The sequence below is a fragment of the Heterodontus francisci genome, chromosome 36 (genome assembly GCF_036365525.1).
Source record: "Heterodontus francisci isolate sHetFra1 chromosome 36, sHetFra1.hap1, whole genome shotgun sequence".
NCBI lineage: Eukaryota > Metazoa > Chordata > Chondrichthyes > Heterodontiformes > Heterodontidae > Heterodontus > Heterodontus francisci.
The window spans coordinates 29914150-29932771 of record NC_090406.1 but is presented as its reverse complement, the minus strand read 5'-3'; the positions used below and the strand labels follow the sequence as shown (position 1 = coordinate 29932771).

At 45.9% G+C, this 18622-nt stretch overlaps 1 protein-coding gene across 5 annotated transcripts in view; it reads left to right on the top strand.

Annotated features, from left to right (window-relative positions):
* Positions 1-18622, top strand: part of LOC137351703 (dedicator of cytokinesis protein 7-like) — a 215906-nt gene that overhangs the window by 180889 nt on the left and 16395 nt on the right. For 4 of the 5 annotated variants that reach the window (XM_068016430.1, XM_068016429.1, XM_068016428.1 and 1 more), the window contains one exon: positions 14247-14390. In XM_068016430.1, coding sequence (XP_067872531.1) covers positions 14247-14390 — 144 coding nt within the window. Of the gene's footprint in view, positions 1-14246; positions 14391-18622 lie in introns of those variants that run through there. The other variant, XM_068016432.1, reaches the window with a different exon arrangement.

The window sequence follows — 18622 nt, the reverse complement described above, 5'->3', positions numbered from 1 at the left end:
TAGTGATTTATGTACAGGAACATCTAAAGCACTTTGGTCCTCCACAGATCTTAGTTTCTCATTATTTAGAAAATACTCTAATTTGTCTTTATTGCATCCAAAGTGGATTGCCTCACACTTCCCCAGTATTGAACTTCACTTGCAGTTTTTCCCACTCACTGATCCTGTCTATGTCTCTTTGCAACTTACTGCTCCCATCTACATTACTTACTGTCTTTTCAATTTAGTGCCATCTGCGACCCTGGAAATTTAACACTCTATCCCTTCATCCAAGTCATTGATAAATATGATGAAAAGCTGTGACCCGAGTACAAATCCCTGCGGAACATCATTTCTCACTCCCGAGCATCAAGGATGTACTCTTTATCCCTACTCTCTGTCTCCTACATCCCAACTAATTTCCAACCACTCTTGGACCTGACCTTATAATGAGGCTGACACTCCGTGCAGTCCTGAGAGAGTGCTACATTGTCAGGGATGCTGTCTTTTGGATGAGACATTAAAGGATCTATCTGTTCTGGTGGTTCAGGATTAAAGAACCCATGGCAACATTGGAAGAGAGTTGGCTCCTGGTCTACATTCCTCCCTTAACCAAACCCACCACATTCCATTGTTGTATGTGGAATCTTATTGTGCCTGCATTGACTGATGTGTTTGCTATAAAACAAGTCATTACACTTCAGTCCAATTCATTGTGAAATGACTCCAGACTTTTAAATGTGACAATGCGCGACATAAAGGTATAATTTAGTTAAGTGTTGATCAGGGGCTTGGTGTCAGAAGAAAAATTTAAAATGATGCTTTATAGCAAAGGATTTTCTGCGTTACTTTAAAATACAAACATAGATTTTGAATTGTATATTTCATCAAGTAAAGCTGCGGACCAGTTCTCAGTCAAGTGACTGAGCAAAATGAGAAACAATTATTGCGAGAATATTTGGGGTGGGTATAAGTGTTCTGTAATTAACTATGAAAGTGAAACAGGAACTAAATATTAAGAATTCAGACATCTGAAGTGAAAGAAGAATTATCGTGTGGTTATATGGGTGTTTTTTCTATTTTTATGGATGTGTGATTATGGTAATGTGTTTATATCGGTGTGTTTAAATGGATGTTTGTTTATTTGAACTAATTATTTGTATGTCTTAATATGGGTGTGTGTGTTTGTCACACAGTGTGTTTATGTTTATATGGGCATGTGTGTTTTTGAACGTAGTAAAACATCCAGGGTATTTGACAGGAGCCCAGTCAAAGAAAAATTGATACTGAGCCAAAGAAGAAGACATTAGGACAGGTGACCAAAAGCTTGATCAAAGAGGTAGGTTTAAAGAGCTTTTTAAAGGAGCAGAAAGGTGGATCAAACAAAAATATTAAATATTCAGGATAGAAATATGTTATAGCTGCTCAGAAAACTTTCACATCCGTCCAGTGTCTCTGCCAGTGCTGGATAAATCTCAACAGGTGAAGTACCAAACTTTCTGACTCAGTGTATGTCACTGAGCCTTGTGGATCCCATATAAACAACAAAAATAGAATTATCACATTCCCAGAATACTCCTCAGAACATAAACCTTTCAATCATTAGACAACTATAGTACCATAGAATTTTACAGAGAGAGGGAGTCTATTCAGCCCCTCGTGTCATCTGTGGTGGCTCTTTACAGGAGCAATATCGAGGTGCAAATGCACCTGTCTGGCATGTGTCCACTGACCTTCCTCCTCCAGAACCACCAAGTACAAAAGTATGTTCAATAGAATACCTACAGTGCCTCACAAATCAGCACTATTTGCTGGACAAACAGGCACAGATGATAGATGCAGTACAGCTTTAAGAAGTTTCCAGGAAGACTCCCAGACATTTATCTGCCTTTCATTATTCGACAATAGCAACAGTGGGCTAAATTTTGCCACAAGTGTCAGGAACCTGATGTCGGGCTCATTTCTGGGTCATGAGCTTGCTCAAGGCGGCAACGCACCATCCAGGTAAATTTTACGGGAGGCAGCCAATTAGTAGGTTGCCTCTGCGTTCGCTGTCCAATTAGGGATGGTGGGCGGACTCCAGAGGCGGGAGCTGCAGACATTGTGGCCCATTGCAAGGGAAATGGACAGCCCTCACTGTACGACCAGTGAGTGCACTGCTGAGGCCCAAGCAGCAGGGAAGCACTGGAGCCGCCATCAGTATCAGGGGAGTGTGGCAGAGACCTCATTAGGCCCATTACAATTAGAGACATCCATCTCCAGTAAATTCACATTCATTGGCAAGGCTGTGATATGGAAGGATAGCAGCCTTGCCATTTTCTGCCAGAAGCTTTCAGATCACCTTTGGCTGTAACGAAGCCTTGACTTCCCACTGTCCAGCTGCCTCCTCAGACTTGCTGGGGTATGGACACCGCGGGGGGGTGGGGGGGGGGGGTGGTATGGGGAGGGGGCGACACCAACAAAATTGTTGTGCTCCTGCAATGATTGCTGTTAAATAACTCCTCGATTGCATTCCCACTGCTGCTGGGTGGGTTGCCTGTCACTGCTGCGCACCTGCCTCTGGGAAAACGTAAGGAGACGGGAGCATGTCGGGGAGCCGGTCCAGCTCTTTTTAGCGCATATTTCCCAGCCCTAACTTCACCTCCAAAGCTGCCTCCCTGTTATTCCCAGTGACTTGCAAACAGTGGCCGGGATTTTATCCGGATGACGGGGGTCTTGGCGTCCAGAAAAAGCAACGCTGAGAACCCCGTGTCGCCTCTTCTGTGGGAGGCCCACCAAATCTAGTGCCAATTAGGTATTTAAGTGGATATCGGTGGGCCTTCCATGGGATCAAGGACCCTGGTGACAGAAGTCCCACCCTCGGAGAGTGCTGGCCAATCAGAGGCCGGCAGCTCTATAACTTAGCAGTGGCACCACAGAGGCGGTGGCTGCTGCTGGTGGAGCACTTGCCCGAATCCCAGGACTGGCACTGGACCCAGGTCACAGGTAGGTCAGAGCAGGAGAGGTCTCATGGGGTGGGGGTCGCAGGGGAAAGGGGTGTAGGGAGGTCAGTAGCAAGGGCAGGAGGGTGACTCACAGCAGGACCTACCCTTCCTGATGTCGGGTCCCTTGTTCGGGCTCTGTGCTTTTTGTGAGGGATCCTCCCACGCCCAGAGCCAGAAATCAGCCCGCACAGTTTTTCATGCCGTGCTTCCCGTGCGGTGACATGACCGCCCGCCGCGCAGCTAATTGTGGCGGCAGCGGAATGAGGCCCTTAATTGGGCATTCTATGAGTCAGCTTTGATCACCTACGGCAAAAGTGCGAAGAGAAATGCAGACAGGTTTCAATCTCATAATGAAGAGCTGGAACCTGTCATAAGCGCATTGCACTGTTGAACTACAAGAAAGGCGGCACAGTGGCGCAGTGGTTAGCACTGCAGCCTCATAGCTCCAGGGACCCGGGTTCGATTCCGGGTACTGCCTGTGTGGAGTTTGCAAGTTCTCCCTGTGTCTGCGTGGGTTTTCTCCGGGTGCTCCGGTTTCCTCCCACAAGCCAAAAGACTTGCAGGTTGATAGGTAAATTGGCCATTATAAATTGTCACTAGTATAGATATGTGGTAGGGAAATATAGGGACAGGTGGGGATGATTGGTAGGAATATGGGATTAGTGTAGGATTAGTATAAATGGGTGGTTGATGTTCGGCACAGACTCGGTGGGCCGAAGGGCCTGTTTCAGTGCTGTATCTCTAATCTAAAAAAAAAAGCCCCCAGCGATTTAACATCCGCAGCACTTAAAGCAGCCAGAAGCACTGCACAAAGAACAGCCAGGCGCTGCGCAAACGACTACTGGCAACACCTATGCAGTCATATTCAGCTGGCCTCAGACACCGGAAACATCAGAGAAATGTATGATGGCATGAAGAGAGCTCTTGGGCCAACCATCAAGAAGATCGCCCCCCTCAAATCTAAATCAGGGGACATAATCACTGACCAACACAAACAAATGGACCGCTGGGTTGAGCACTACCTAGAACTGTACTCCAGGGAGAATGCTGTCACTGAGACTGCCCTCAATGCAGCCCAGCCTCTACCAGTCATGGATGAGTTGGACATACAGCCAACCAAATCGGAACTCAGTGATGCCATTGATTCTCTAGCCAGCGGAAAAGCCCCTGGGAAGGACAGCCTTACCCCTGAAATAATCAAGAGTGCCAAGCCTGCTATACTCTCAGCACTACATGAACTGCTATGCCTGTGCTGGGACGAGGGAGCAGTACCCCAGGACATGCGCGATGCCAATATCATCACCCTCTATAAAAACAAAGATGACCGCGGTGACTGCAACAACTACCGTGGAATCTCCCTGCTCAGCATAGTGGGGAAAGTCTTTGCTCGAGTCACTCTGAACAGGCTCCAGAAGCTGGCCGAGCGCGTCTACCCTGAGGCACAGTGTGGCTTTCGTGCAGAGAGATCGACCATTGACATGCTGTTCTCCCTTCGTCAGATACAGGAGAAATGCCGTGAACAACAGATGCCCCTCTACATTGCTTTCATTGATCTCACCAAAGCCTTTGACCTCGTCAGCAGACATGGTCTCTTCAAACTACTAGAAAAGATTGGATGCCCACCAAAGCTACTAAGTATCATCACCTCATTCCATGACAATATGAAAGGCACAATTCAACATGGTGGCTCCTCATCAGACCCCTTTCCTATCCTGAGTGGCGTGAAACAGGGCTGTGTTCTCGCACCCACACTTTTTGGGATTTTCTTCTCCCTGCTGCTTTCACATGCGTTCAAGTCCTCTGAAGAAGGAATTTTCCTCCACACAAGATCAGGGGGCAGGTTGTTCAACCTTGCCCGTCTAAGAGCGAAGTCCAAAGTACGGAAAGTCCTCATCAGGGAACTCCTCTTTGCTGACGATGCTGCTTTAACATCTCACACTGAAGAGTGCCTGCAGAGTCTCATCGACAGGTTTGCGGCTGCCTGCAATGAATTTGGCCTAACCATCAGCCTCAAGAAAACGAACATCATGGGGCAGGACGTCAGAAATGCTCCATCCATCAATATTGGCGACCACGCTCTGGAAGTGGTTCAAGAGTTCACCTACCTAGGCTCAACTATCACCAGTAACCTGTCTCTAGATGCAGAAATCAACAAACGCATGGGAAAGGCTTCCATTGCTATGTCCAGACTGGCCAAGAGAGTGTGGGAAAATGGCGCACTGACATGGAACACAAAAGTCCGTGTGTATCAGGCCTGTGTCCTCAGTACCTTGCTCTATGGCAGCGAGGCCTGGACAACGTATGTCAGCCAAGAGCGACGTCTCAATTCATTCCATCTTCGCTGCCTCCGGAGAATACTTGGCATCAGGTGGCAGGACCGTATCTCCAACACAGAAGTCCTCGAGGCGGCCAACATCCCCAGCTTGTACACACTACTGAGTCAGCGGCGCTTGAGATGGCTTGGCCATGTGAGCCGCATGGAAGATGGCAGGATCCCCAAAGACACATTGTACAGCGAGCTCGCCACTGGTATCAGACCCATCGGCCGTCCATGTCTCCGCTTTAAAGACGTCTGCAAACGCGACATGAAATCCTGTGACATTGATCACAAGTCGTGGGAGTCAGTTGTCAGCGTTCGCCAGAGCTGGCGGGCAGCCATAAAGACGGGGCTAAAATGTGGCGAGTCGAAGAGACTTAGTAGTTGGCAGGAAAAAAGACAGAGGCGCAACGGGAGAGCCAACTGTGCAACAGCCCCGACAAACAAATTTCTCTGCAGCACCTGTGGAAGAGCCTGTCACTCTAGAATTGCCCTTTATAGCCACTCCAGGCGCTGCTTCACAAACCACTGACCACCTCCAGGTGCTTATCCATTGTCTCTCGAGATAAGGAGGCCAAAGAAAGGGCCTCAATTGGCAGCAGGGCAGAAAGGCCGTTCATAGGCCTTCTGCCCTGGACTTAATTTTGGTGGGGGTGGAAAGGTGGCTCCCCGCCCCCATCCCACCTGATTATATGCTCTCCCCGCCTCCAAACCCACCAAGGGGGAGAGCATAAAATTCCCCCCAGACTCACCAGAAACAGCAAAAATACCCTTTTGAAATATGAACACAACTGAAGGGAAGAGACTTGAAATGCAGTCTTGCTGAATATAGGTACTTAATCTATGGAAAGCTGTTTAAGTACAGGAATTTTATTAGTGAAACCAATAGAATGATAAAGAAGTTACAGAGAGAAAGAGGCCACTAGACTCTTTGTGCTGGTTCAACACTGGGGTAATCCAAACCTAATCCTGCTGCCCCATTCCATTTTCCCTTAAAAGATGCAATTACTTCAACTCGACCCGTAAAGAATTTTCTCTTAACTTCTCTCTTTGCTCCTATAGTGATAATTTTAAATTGATAACCACTCATCACTGACTTCCCAAACTGGAGGAAATGGTTCTATCCCTATTCATTCTAGCAAAACTCTTCAGAATGATATAATCCTCTCTTAAATCTCTTAATCTTCTCAATTCAAGTGGAATAGTTCCAGTATCTCAAGCCTCTCCTCATTATTATGGTTTCCCATTTCTGGCAACGTCTGGTGAATCTGTGTTGTACTCTCTCCATGACGATGGGATGCCCCAAACAGCAGACACACTAATACTTTGTACAAATTCATCATTACCTCTTCACTCTTGTATCCCACGCCTCTACTTATAAATCCAAAATGCTAGGTTATTATGGTTTTATTAGTTCTGCTTCCAGTGAATTATCTATTTCGATCTCTCTATCTCTGTTCATTCACAACCTGCGGTGCCTTCACATTGGGTGTATAATCCCATTTTCATATTTTGCCTTCCAAAATATATTACTTCTCAGTTACCCCATCAGCCACCTGTACGGTCATTCTGTGAAGCTATCTTACATTTTCCTGCAGTTTTTTTTACAGTACTCTTTGCTAATTATCCACCTTTCTACTCAGTGTTTTCGGCAAATTTCTGTACCATGCTCCCTGTGCCCAAGTCACCTATAAACACAGAACAAAAGTGGATCCCTGGGGGAGACGCTTTGAACCCTTCTCCAATCCGAGCAACACCCATTTGCCTTAATTTTCTGTTTCCTGTCCTTCAACCAACTTTCTATCCATGCCACTACATTTCCTCTTCTAGTAGACCCCCTGAATTTTATAACAAATCTTTTCTGAGACATTTTATTGAATCACTTCTGAAACTCCATCTACACAATACAGTGTCAATTTTTACTTGCTAAAATTGGGAAGGGCCTCAAAATGGGGTCAGTAGATTTTCTACTCTATTAACACCAACAAACAGCCCACTGCCAAATTCACCAGAGGGCTGAAGCACCTGCCTCTTTCAGGTAGTGGGCCCCTTTTAACATGCAAATCAGGATCCTATGCCCTTCATAAGGAACCGATGACCATTTTTAGGATAGAACTAGTCAGAATGTGTCGTCTCCAACCAGCTTCACTGGTGATTGAGCTCTGGAAAGGGAAGTTTTATTTATATTAGTTTTGTGGGACCAGAATGAGCTAGAGTGGGGGAGGGGCAAGGGGAGGGGAAACTTCTGACAGTGCAGCTGCTTTTTCCTAGAACCATTTTGATTGCGTAATCTGGTCCCAGTATTTTACAGCTAATGAGATACTATCACTAAACCACTCCTCGGCCCAGCTCCAGCTTCTTCCAGATTCTGCTAAAGGCATCTTTCACTCAGAATCTAGTTGGTGCTGTCTGTTGTCCCGAGCTACACAGCTAGTCCGGCAAACAGGCAATTAAAGCAAGCATGTTGATCATATTGGGAGATGATTACTGTCACTAAAAGTAATTCACGTACTCCAAAGTGAGCCGCCGGAGTGGGGGCAGGGGTATGTTAAGTAGCACAAACTTTAATTCTTTTTTTTAGAAAAAACGAGGGGAATATTGATAATGCTTCCATCCGATTTTGGGCAAAATATCGACATTGGGGCGACGAATTTCAGGTTGCGATCTGCCTTGATATTGTGCCGGCTGCCAAACAGGAAGCTGGCAACTTCTAGGCGTCCATCGCCTGCCTGAAACAGGTGTTAGACACCTTCTTCTTTGGCCTCCTTGTCTCAGGAGATAATGGGTAAGCGCCTGGAGGTGGTCAGTGGTTTGTGGAGCAGTGCCTGGAGTGGCCAATACTAGAGTGACAGACTCTTCCACAGGTGCTGCAGATAAAATTGGTTGTTGGGGCTGTTACACAGTTGGCTCTCCCCTTGCGCTTCTGTCTTTTGTCCTGCCAACTGCTAAGTCTCTTCGACACGCCACACTTTAGCCCCGCCTTTATGACTGCCCGCCAGCTCTGGCGATCACTGGCAACTGACTCCCACGACTTGTGATCAATGTCACAGGACTTCATGTCGCGTTTGCAGACGTCTTTAAAGCGGAGACATGGACGGCCGGTAGGTCTGATACCAGTGGCGAGCTCGCTGTACAATGTGTCCTTGGGGATCCTGCCATCTTCCATGCGGCTCACAAAGACACCTTGCATGTGTAAATTGGGGTCCTAATGGCAGTTGTAGAACCTTGATGTAAAATTACTCTTTAAATAGGCGGAAATTCTGTGTAGAGTATTCCACGTCTAGGTGTAGGGAGAGAACTGAATAGGGAACTGGAGAGGGCGCATTCTCTTTTTAAAAAAAAACTTGAGCAATGAAGATGAAGCGGAGGAGGCGACACAAAGAGATTCAGTACAGTTATCGCACATGAAAAGGTAGATTAGTTGCTAATGATCTGACAAGGAGAAAATGAGATGTTTAATATAATGACTGTAAAATTAAACTGTTTGCTGTACAAGTGCAGTCATGTGTAGTGCCTGGGTGCTGGTGATCGATGTCTCGGACTGGATAACCTGCCTCTCGGGGGAGGAGCTAAACTTCAACTTCTGAATCTTAGTGCACAGCATGCCTGGCCTGGAAATACGGTTAAATAGCAAAACTTTAAAGCAATTTAGAAAACAGAAGTAGAGTTGTGTTGTGTCTTCTGGTTCTCATAAGTTAGATGTAATCACACTTTAATTCGATGTTGCCTGGTAAGGACTGCCCAGAGCAGTGTAGTGTTACATGCCAGGTGATTCCAGTGCGGCAGTGAATGTAGCATCCTGGAACACACTTACACATAACAATTAGTTCCTAACTAGTTAGTTCCTAGCACTTTACTAATAATATAACAATATATAACATCCCTTTTTCTTTTAAAACATAATGCCTCTATATTAACCTAACTGTTCACTCATTACCTTTGTTAATCATCTTTAGTTTAGAAACAACTCGACTTTTAGAAATAAACTGAACCCCTTTTAAAGTCTTTTATAATGTGTATTCTTTTCTAGAAATATTATTCACGGTATCACTTAGGTGGTAAGACATTGTGCCTCCATCTTGTAGACTTGGCATTTCTTGCTCTCAGTGGTGAGTTGACACGCTGCCCAAGTGATGTTATGCATGTTGCTCCTGGTGTTGTAGGAGTTGTGCTTGCTGTTGCTAATTTTGTGTCACTTGCTGGTGACGTTGTTGCTGTCTCACTGGATAGTGATGTTTCCAGTGTTGTTGATGATCTTTTCTGTTTTTTCCAGCTCAGGTGCAGGTTGAAGGCCTTGCTCCTTCTCATTTGCTTACTGGTTTCAGTCTCAAAATGATCTTTGACCTTGGAGTCTCAGCTTCACCAACAACTTTTGCTAGGCTCCAGATTTTCATGATTGGATCCTGTACATGTACAGTATGTCCTTTCAACAGCTCAGGTAGGGATTTAGCATGCTTGTTGAAGTGTTGATTTCCTCTTACCAGTGCTTCAGTGAGTTGTTGTCTCCTCCTGGTCACTTGGACGATGTATTTTGCATGGCAGAGTAGTCAGTAGTCTTGTACTATCTTCTATTCAACAGCTCTGCAGGAGATTTTTTTTTATTCGTTCCTGGGATGTGGGCATTGCTGGCTGGGCTAGCATTTATTGCCCATTCCTAATTACCCTTGAGAAGGTGGTGGTGAACTGCCTTCTTGAACCGCTGCAGTCCACGTGCGGTAGGTACACCCACAGTGCTGTTAGGAAGGGAGTTCCAGGATTTTGACCAGTGACAGTGAAGGAACGGCGATATAGTTCCAAGTCAGGATGGTTCCTTGTCCTTCTAGTTGGTAGAGGTCGCAAGTTTGGAAAGTGCTGTCTCAGGAGCCTTGGTGCGTTCTGTAGATGGTACACATTTCTGCCACTTTACGTCGGTGGTGGAGGGAGTGAATGTTTGTAGATGGGGTGTCAATCAGGTGGGCTGCTTTGTCCTGGGTGGTGTCGAGCTTCTTGAGTGTTGTTGGAGCTGCACCCATCCAGGCAAGTGGAGAGTATTCCATCACACTCCTGACTTGTGCCTTGTAGATGGTGGACAGGCTTTGGTGAGTCAGGAGGTGAGTTACTCACTGCAGGATTCCTAGCCTCTGACCTGCTCCTGTAGCTACAGTATTTATATGGCTACTCCAGTTCAGTTCTGGTCAATGGTAGCCCCCAGGATGTTGATAGTGGGGGATTCAGCGATGGTAATGCCATTGAATGTCAAGGGGAGATGGTTAGATTCTCTCTTGTTGGAGATGGTCATTGCCTGGCACTTGTGTGGCGCGTATGTTACTTGCCACTTATCAGCCCAAGCCTGGATATTGTCCAGGTCTTGCTGCATTTCTACATGGACTGCTTCAGTATCTGAGGAGTCACAAATGGTGCTGAACATTGTGCAATCATCAGCGAACATCCCCACTTCTGACCTTGTGATTAAAGGAAGGTCATTGATGACGCAGCAGAAGATGGTTGGGCCTAGGACACTACCCTGAGGAACTCCTGCAGTGATGTCCTGGAGCTGAGATGATTGACCTCCAACAACCACAACCATCATCCTTTGCGCTAGGATTGACTCAAGCCAGTGGAGAGTTTTCCCCCTGATTCCCATGGACTCTTGTTCTGCTAGGGCTCCTTGATGCCATACTCAGTCAAATGCTGCCTTGATGTCAAGGATAGTCACTCTCACCTCACCTCTTGAGTTCAGTTTTTTTGTCCATGTTTGGACCAAGGCTGTAATGAGATCTGGAACTGAGTGGCCCTGGCGGAACCCAAACTGAGCGTCAGTGAGCAGGTTATTGCTAAGCAAGTGCCACTTGATAGCACTGTTGACAACACCTTCCATCACTTAACTGATGATTGAGAGTAGACAGGGGCAGCGATTGGCTGGGTTGGATTTGTCCTGCTTTTTGTGTACAGGACATAACCTGGACAATTTTCCACATTGCCGGGTAGATGCCAGTGTTGTAGCTGGAACAGCTTGGCTAGCGGCGCGGCAATTTCAGGAGCACAGGTCTTCACTACTATTGCCGGAATGTTGTCAGGGCCCATAGCCTTTGCAGTAACCAGTGGCTTCAGTCGTTCTTGATATCACACGGAGTGAATCGAATTTCATGCCAGCCTTGAGAGGAGTGAATTGGAGTGACAAAAAGGCAAGGTTTGGGTTTTCCCTCATCTCTCAGCATTTCACAAGGGTTCTTTTGACCATCTGGATGTGTCTTTCTATAAATCTGTGTTTCCATGTGTAGTGTGGTGATGAGGTGATTGTGTTGAACCCATATAATGTTCAGTGAATTCCTTAAATTCTCTGGAGGTGAATTGGATGCCATTGTCACATAAGCTTTCAGGAATTCCTTGCTCAGCAAACAGAACCCGTATTGCTGTTGTGGCTTTCAAGTCTTTCACCTTCTGGATAAAAGGGAACTGTGAGTAGTCGTCTGACTATTCTTGATTGTGTGAATAAATCAGTTTCTACAGTATGCCTTGGTCTGGGTGGTACTTCAGTAGCTATTATCTCTTTCTGCTGTGTGTTTCTGTACTTCTGGCATACATTGCTTGTAGATGCCATATTTTTGATATCTTTGTATATGCCTATCCGGTACACAGCTGATCTGACTCTGACCTTACACTTCTCCATTCCCATGTGGCCTTCAGGTATCTTCTGGAGAAATTCTTCCTGCATTGTTTTGGGTATGATTATTCTGGATCCAGCTAGCGGAACACCATCTTCTAGTGAGATGTCATCTCTGATAGACCAGTACTGCCGTATTGCTGGCTGTGTTTGCTGTATCTTATCAGGCCATCCCTGGATCACTTGCTGAGAGAGCACCTGTAACTCCTCATCTTTGCTGGTCTCATCTCTAATTTGACTCCGTTTCGGTGGTATTATGTTTACTAGCTGATGAATATTTATACCTAGATCTTCTATCTAATTTTTCTTTTGTGGCGACAACCGAGATAGGGCATCTGCCAGCACCATTTCTCTTCCTGGCTTGTTTTTCAGAAAGAAAGCATAACTCTGAAGCCTCAATAGTAACCTCTGCAGAATTGCTGGTACTTTATAGATTTTTCTTGTATATCTGCTCGTGAACAACGATCACTGTCCACTATGAACTTTCTCCCATAGAGATACGTGTGGAACCTCTCACATCCATACATGACTGCCAAAAACTCTCTTTCTATGTTGGCATATCTGGTTTCAGCTGAGGTTAGAGCTTTGGATGCAAATGCTATTGGCTTTCCCTCTTGTACCAGGGCTGTTCCCAGTCCTTTTGCAGAAGCACCTACTTGCAGAGTGACAGGTTTCTTTCTGTCATAGTATGGCAGACTTGTCTCCTTGCATACTACCTCTTTGAGTTTGTGGAAGTGTCTACAGCCTGCAATGTTATTAGCTTGTGCTTTCCAATTGGAGCTTTTTATACTTCAAGGTGTGCAGAACCCCAAGTTAGCTGATCTATCAACCTTTCATCTGTGTCCTTAAATTTACATTTTCTGGCTGCATTTTTCAATCTTTATGAAATTGTCAATAGGCTCACCTAATTCCTGTCTGAGGCCTTGAAATTCATATTGGTAGATCCGATGATTTGATTTTGGCTGGAGATGGGTGCTGAATTTTTCAAAAATGTTGTCTGGGTTTCTGCTGTCCTCTTCACTCAGCTCCCAGCTATTATTCGTTCATGGGATATGAGCATCGCTGGTTCGGCTAACATTTATTGCCCAACCCTAATTGCCTTTGAGAAGGTGGTGGTGAGCTGCCTTCTTGAACCGCTGCAGTCCATGTGAGGTAGGTATACCCACAATGCTGTCAAGAAGGGAGTTCCAGGATTTTAACCTAGATTTAATTTAATCCTTTATCTTCTACTCACAGGATATAGCTGACCCTCTCCTCTTCACTCTTTAGAAAACTACTGAATGTCAACCTGCACTTTTGTTTAAACTTCTCAAATGCCTCTACGACATCATCAGCTTCCCAATTCATTATGGACTGTAACTGTGCGATCATTGCTTTGCCGGCAGTCATTTTGTTTTTGCGCGATTCACTAAGTCTTTTCTCTGGCACTAATTTGGGTCAATTTTTTTCCTTTCTAATTCAGCATTACTGGTTGTCGTCTGGTTCCCATAAGTTAAAAATAATCACATGTTAAGTTTAAAAATATGAGAGCTCTTTATTTAATTCAGCTTCCACGCTCCCTGGCAAAGATTGCCAGAGTGGTGTAGTGTTTAATGTCACATGACTCCAGTGCAGCAGTGAATGTAGCACTCTGGAACACACTTACATATAACAAGTTGATTGGAGCGAAGGGATTTCCCTGTTGCACAGGCTGAGGAGCTATGAGACACAAGACGCCAATAACAGGGAGGTGTACTTACAGCATGACATGTTTACATGTTACCATTATAAATGTGGACATTGGAATTGATAGGGAAAAGAATTAGGACAAAAGTGTAACAAAAAAAGAGCAACAGGAAGTAAGGCTTCAGGCTGGAGATGTGTGCAGGTGGAAGATTTGAATATATTAATAAAATACAAAACAATTCCTTCTGTTAAACATCAGCCCAAAGTCTGCAACAGTGATGGCCACTGGTTTATGGACCCCCAGGTTTCCGCAGGAACCCTGTTGGAGTGTAACTAGCCAAAATTGTGCAGTTTACCATGACTGCTTTCCCCTGCTCGCACAGCCTGGACCATCCTGTCCATTCGGGCACAGACTCATAGAGTTTGAGCTCAGCGAGAGTTTGGCTCATCGGCTTCCACTATTGTGTGAAAACAGGGCAGTATTACGGCTGGAGTCACCTGACCTCCCACACCGTAGAGGGTGGGTGGGGGCGGGGGACATATAAATACACAAAGAGCTGTTTGGAATTTGCCCAGGTGATATTCTGCATATTGCCCAGAACACACTCTCTCTGTTCCATGCTCTATTCAATTCCACCTAGTAATCCATATTTTGCAGATTAGCCTAAGACCGATTGAAGCTGTGATTGAGGACATGCAGAAGAAGACACATGAGCTGGCACAGGCAACAAGTGAAAGCCCACCCAACATGAAGATTTTGCAGATGGTGCTGCAGGGCTCTGTGGGCACCACTGTCAATCAGGTTTGTGCATTCATCGGGCAGGGGTCATGGGATCAGAGGCAATCCCTTAACATAAATCCAAAGAATATATTTAGCCATGTGTCCTGTAATGGTGGGTTTGAGGGAAGTGGGACTAAGGAGGCTGTTGATGTTCTATTAAATGGGATGTGATAAAACCCCACTCTGATGCTGAGTCTATGATTCTATTTACATTACTGCTGGTGGTACAGCTCAACACTTCTCAGAGCGAGGCAAACTTTCCATCTTACTTACCATCTGCATAACAAAGGTGCGCTAAAGGGCAGGACCAGACTGCAATACCCTGAGCAATACAAGGATAGAGTTTAACACAGCAGTACAAGGACAGGCTATAACGCAGAGCTGTACAAGGACAGGCTATAACGCAGAGCTGTACAAGGACAGGGTATAGCACAGAGAAGTACAAGGACAGGGTATAACACAGAGGAGTACAAGGACAGGGTATAGCACAGAGAAGTACAAGGACAGGGTATAACACAGAGGAGTACAAGGACAGGGTATAGCACAGAGAAGTACAAGGACAGGGTATAACACAGAGGAGTACAAGGACAGGGTATAACACAGAGCGGTACAAGGACAGGGTATAACACAGAGAAGTACAAGGACAGGGTATAGCACAGAGGAGTACAAGGACAGGGTATAACACAGAGAAGTACAAGGACAGGGTATAACACAGAGGAGTACAAGGACAGGGTATAGCACAGAGAAGTACAAGGACAGGGTATAACACAGAGGAGTACAAGGACAGGGTATAGCACAGAGGAGTACAAGGACAGGGTATAACACAGAGAAGTACAAGGACAGGGTATAACACAGAGGAGTACAAGGACAGGGTATAACACAGAGCTGTACAAGGACAGGGTATAACACAGAGGAGTACAAGGACAGGGTATAACACAGAGGAGTACAAGGACAGGGTATAACACAGAGCTGTACAAGGACAGGGTATAACACAGAGGAGTACAAGGACAGGGTATAACACAGAGAAGTACAAGGACAGGGTATAGCACAGAGAAGTACAAGGACAGGGTATAACACAGAGAAGTACAAGGACAGGGTATAGCACAGAGAAGTACAAGGACAGGGTATAACACAGAGGAGTACAAGGACAGGGTATAACACAGAGCTGTACAAGGACAGGGTATAGCACAGAGGAGTACAAGGACAGGGTATAGCACAGAGAAGTACAAGGACAGGGTATAACACAGAGCGGGGTACAAGGACAGGGTATAACACAGAGAAGTACAAGGACAGGGTATAGCACAGAGAAGTACAAGGACAGGGTATAACACAGAGGAGTACAAGGGCAGGGTATAACACAGAGCTGTACAAGGACAGGGTATAACACAGAGAAGTACAAGGACAGGGTATAACACAGAGCTGTACAAGGACAGGGTATAGCACAGAGAAGTACAAGGACAGGGTATAACACAGAGGAGTACAAGGGCAGGGTATAACACAGAGAAGTACAAGGACAGGGTATAACACAGAGGAATACAAGGACAGGGTATAACACAGAGGAGTACAAGGACAGGGTATAACACAGGGGAGTACAAGGACAGGGTATAGCACAGAGAAGTACAAGGACAGGGTATAACACAGAGGAGTACAAGGACAGGGTATAGCACAGAGAAGTACAAGGACAGGGTATAACACAGAGGAGTACAAGGACAGGGTATAGCACAGAGGAGTACAAGGACAGGGTATAACACAGAGAAGTACAAGGACAGGGTATAACACAGAGGAGTACAAGGGCAGGGTATAACACAGAGCTGTACAAGGACAGGGTATAACACAGAGAAGTACAAGGACAGGGTATAACACAGAGCTGTACAAGGACAGGGTATAGCACAGAGAAGTACAAGGACAGGGTATAACACAGGGGAGTACAAGGGCAGGGTATAGCACAGAGAAGTACAAGGACAGGGTATAACACAGAGGAGTACAAGGACAGGGTATAGCACAGAGAAGTACAAGGACAGGGTATAACACAGAGCGGGGTACAAGGACAGGGTATAACACAGAGAAGTACAAGGACAGGGTATAGCACAGAGAAGTACAAGGACAGGGTATAACACAGAGGAGTACAAGGGCAGGGTATAACACAGAGCTGTACAAGGACAGGGTATAACACAGAGAAGTACAAGGACAGGGTATAACACAGAGCTGTACAAGGACAGGGTATAGCACAGAGAAGTACAAGGACAGGGTATAACACAGAGGAGTACAAGGGCAGGGTATAACACAGAGAAGTACAAGGACAGGGTATAACACAGAGGAATACAAGGACAGGGTATAACACAGAGGAGTACAAGGACAGGGTATAACACAGGGGAGTACAAGGACAGGGTATAGCACAGAGAAGTACAAGGACAGGGTATAACACAGAGAAGTACAAGGACAGGGTATAACACAGAGCTGTACAAGGACAGGGTATAGCACAGAGAAGTACAAGGACAGGGTATAACACAGAGGAGTACAAGGACAGGGTATAACACAGAGGAGTACAAGGACAGGGTATAACACAGAGGAGTACAAGGACAGGGTATAACACAGGGGAGTACAAGGACAGGGTATAGCACAGAGAAGTACAAGGACAGGGTATAACACAGAGAAGTACAAGGACAGGGTATAGCACAGAGGAGTACAAGGACAGGGTATAGCACAGAGAAGTACAAGGACAGGGTATAACACAGAGAAGTACAAGGACAGGGTATAGCACAGAGAAGTACAAGGACAGGGTATAACACAGAGGAGTACAAGGACAGGGTATAACACAGAGCTGTACAAGGACAGGGTATAACACAGAGGAGTACAAGGACAGGGTATAACACAGAGCTGTACAAGGACAGGGTATAGCACAGAGGAGTGCAAGGACAGGGTATAGCACAGAGGAGTACAAGGACAGGGTATAACACAGAGCGGTACAAGGACAGGGTATAACACAGAGCTGTACAAGGACAGGGTATAACACAGAGCTGTACAAGGACAGGGTATAACACAGAGGAGTACAAGGACAGGGTATAACACAGAGCTGTACAAGGACAGGGTATAACACAGAGCTGTACAAGGACAGGGTATAACACAGAGGAGTACAAGGACAGGGTATAACACAGAGCTGTACAAGGACAGGGTATAGCACAGAGGAGTACAAGGACAGGGTATAGCACAGAGAAGTACAAGGACAGGGTATAACACAGAGAAGTACAAGGACAGGGTATAGCACAGAGAAGTACAAGGACAGGGTATAACACAGAGGAGTACAAGGGCAGGGTATAACACAGAGCTGTACAAGGACAGGGTATAACACAGAGAAGTACAAGGACAGGGTATAACACAGAGCTGTACAAGGACAGGGTATAGCACAGAGAAGTACAAGGACAGGGTATAGCACAGAGAAGTACAAGGACAGGGTATAACACAGAGGAGTACAAGGGCAGGGTATAACACAGAGCTGTACAAGGACAGGGTATAACACAGAGGAGTACAAGGACAGGGTATAGCACAGAGAAGTACAAGGACAGGGTATAACACAGAGGAGTACAAGGACAGGGTATAACACAGAGGAGTACAAGGACAGGGTATAACACAGGGGAGTACAAGGACAGGGTATAGCACAGAGAAGTACAAGGACAGGGTATAACACAGAGAAGTACAAGGACAGGGTATAGCACAGAGGAGTACAAGGACAGGGTATAACACAGAGAAGTACAAGGACAGGGTATAGCACAGAGAAGTACAAGGACAGGGTATAACACAGAGGAGTACAAGGACAGGGTATAACACAGAGCTGTACAAGGACAGGGTATAACACAGAGGAGTACAAGGACAGGGTATAACACAGAGCTGTACAAGGACAGGGTATAGCACAGAGGAGTACAAGGACAGGGTATAACACAGAGCGGTACAAGGACAGGGTATAACACAGAGCTGTACAAGGACAGGGTATAACTCAGAGCGGTACAAGGACAGGGTATAACACAGAGCGGTACAAGGACAGGGTATAACACAGAGCTGTACAAGGACAGGGTATAACACAGAGTGGTAGAAGGACAGGGTATAACTCAGAGCGGTACAAAGACAGGGTGTAGCACAGAGCTGTACAAGGACAGGGTATAACACAGAGTGGTAGAAGGACAGGGTGTAGCACAGAGTGGTAGAAGGACAGGGTGTAGCATACAGAGCTGTACAATGGATGGACCAGGGTATAAAAC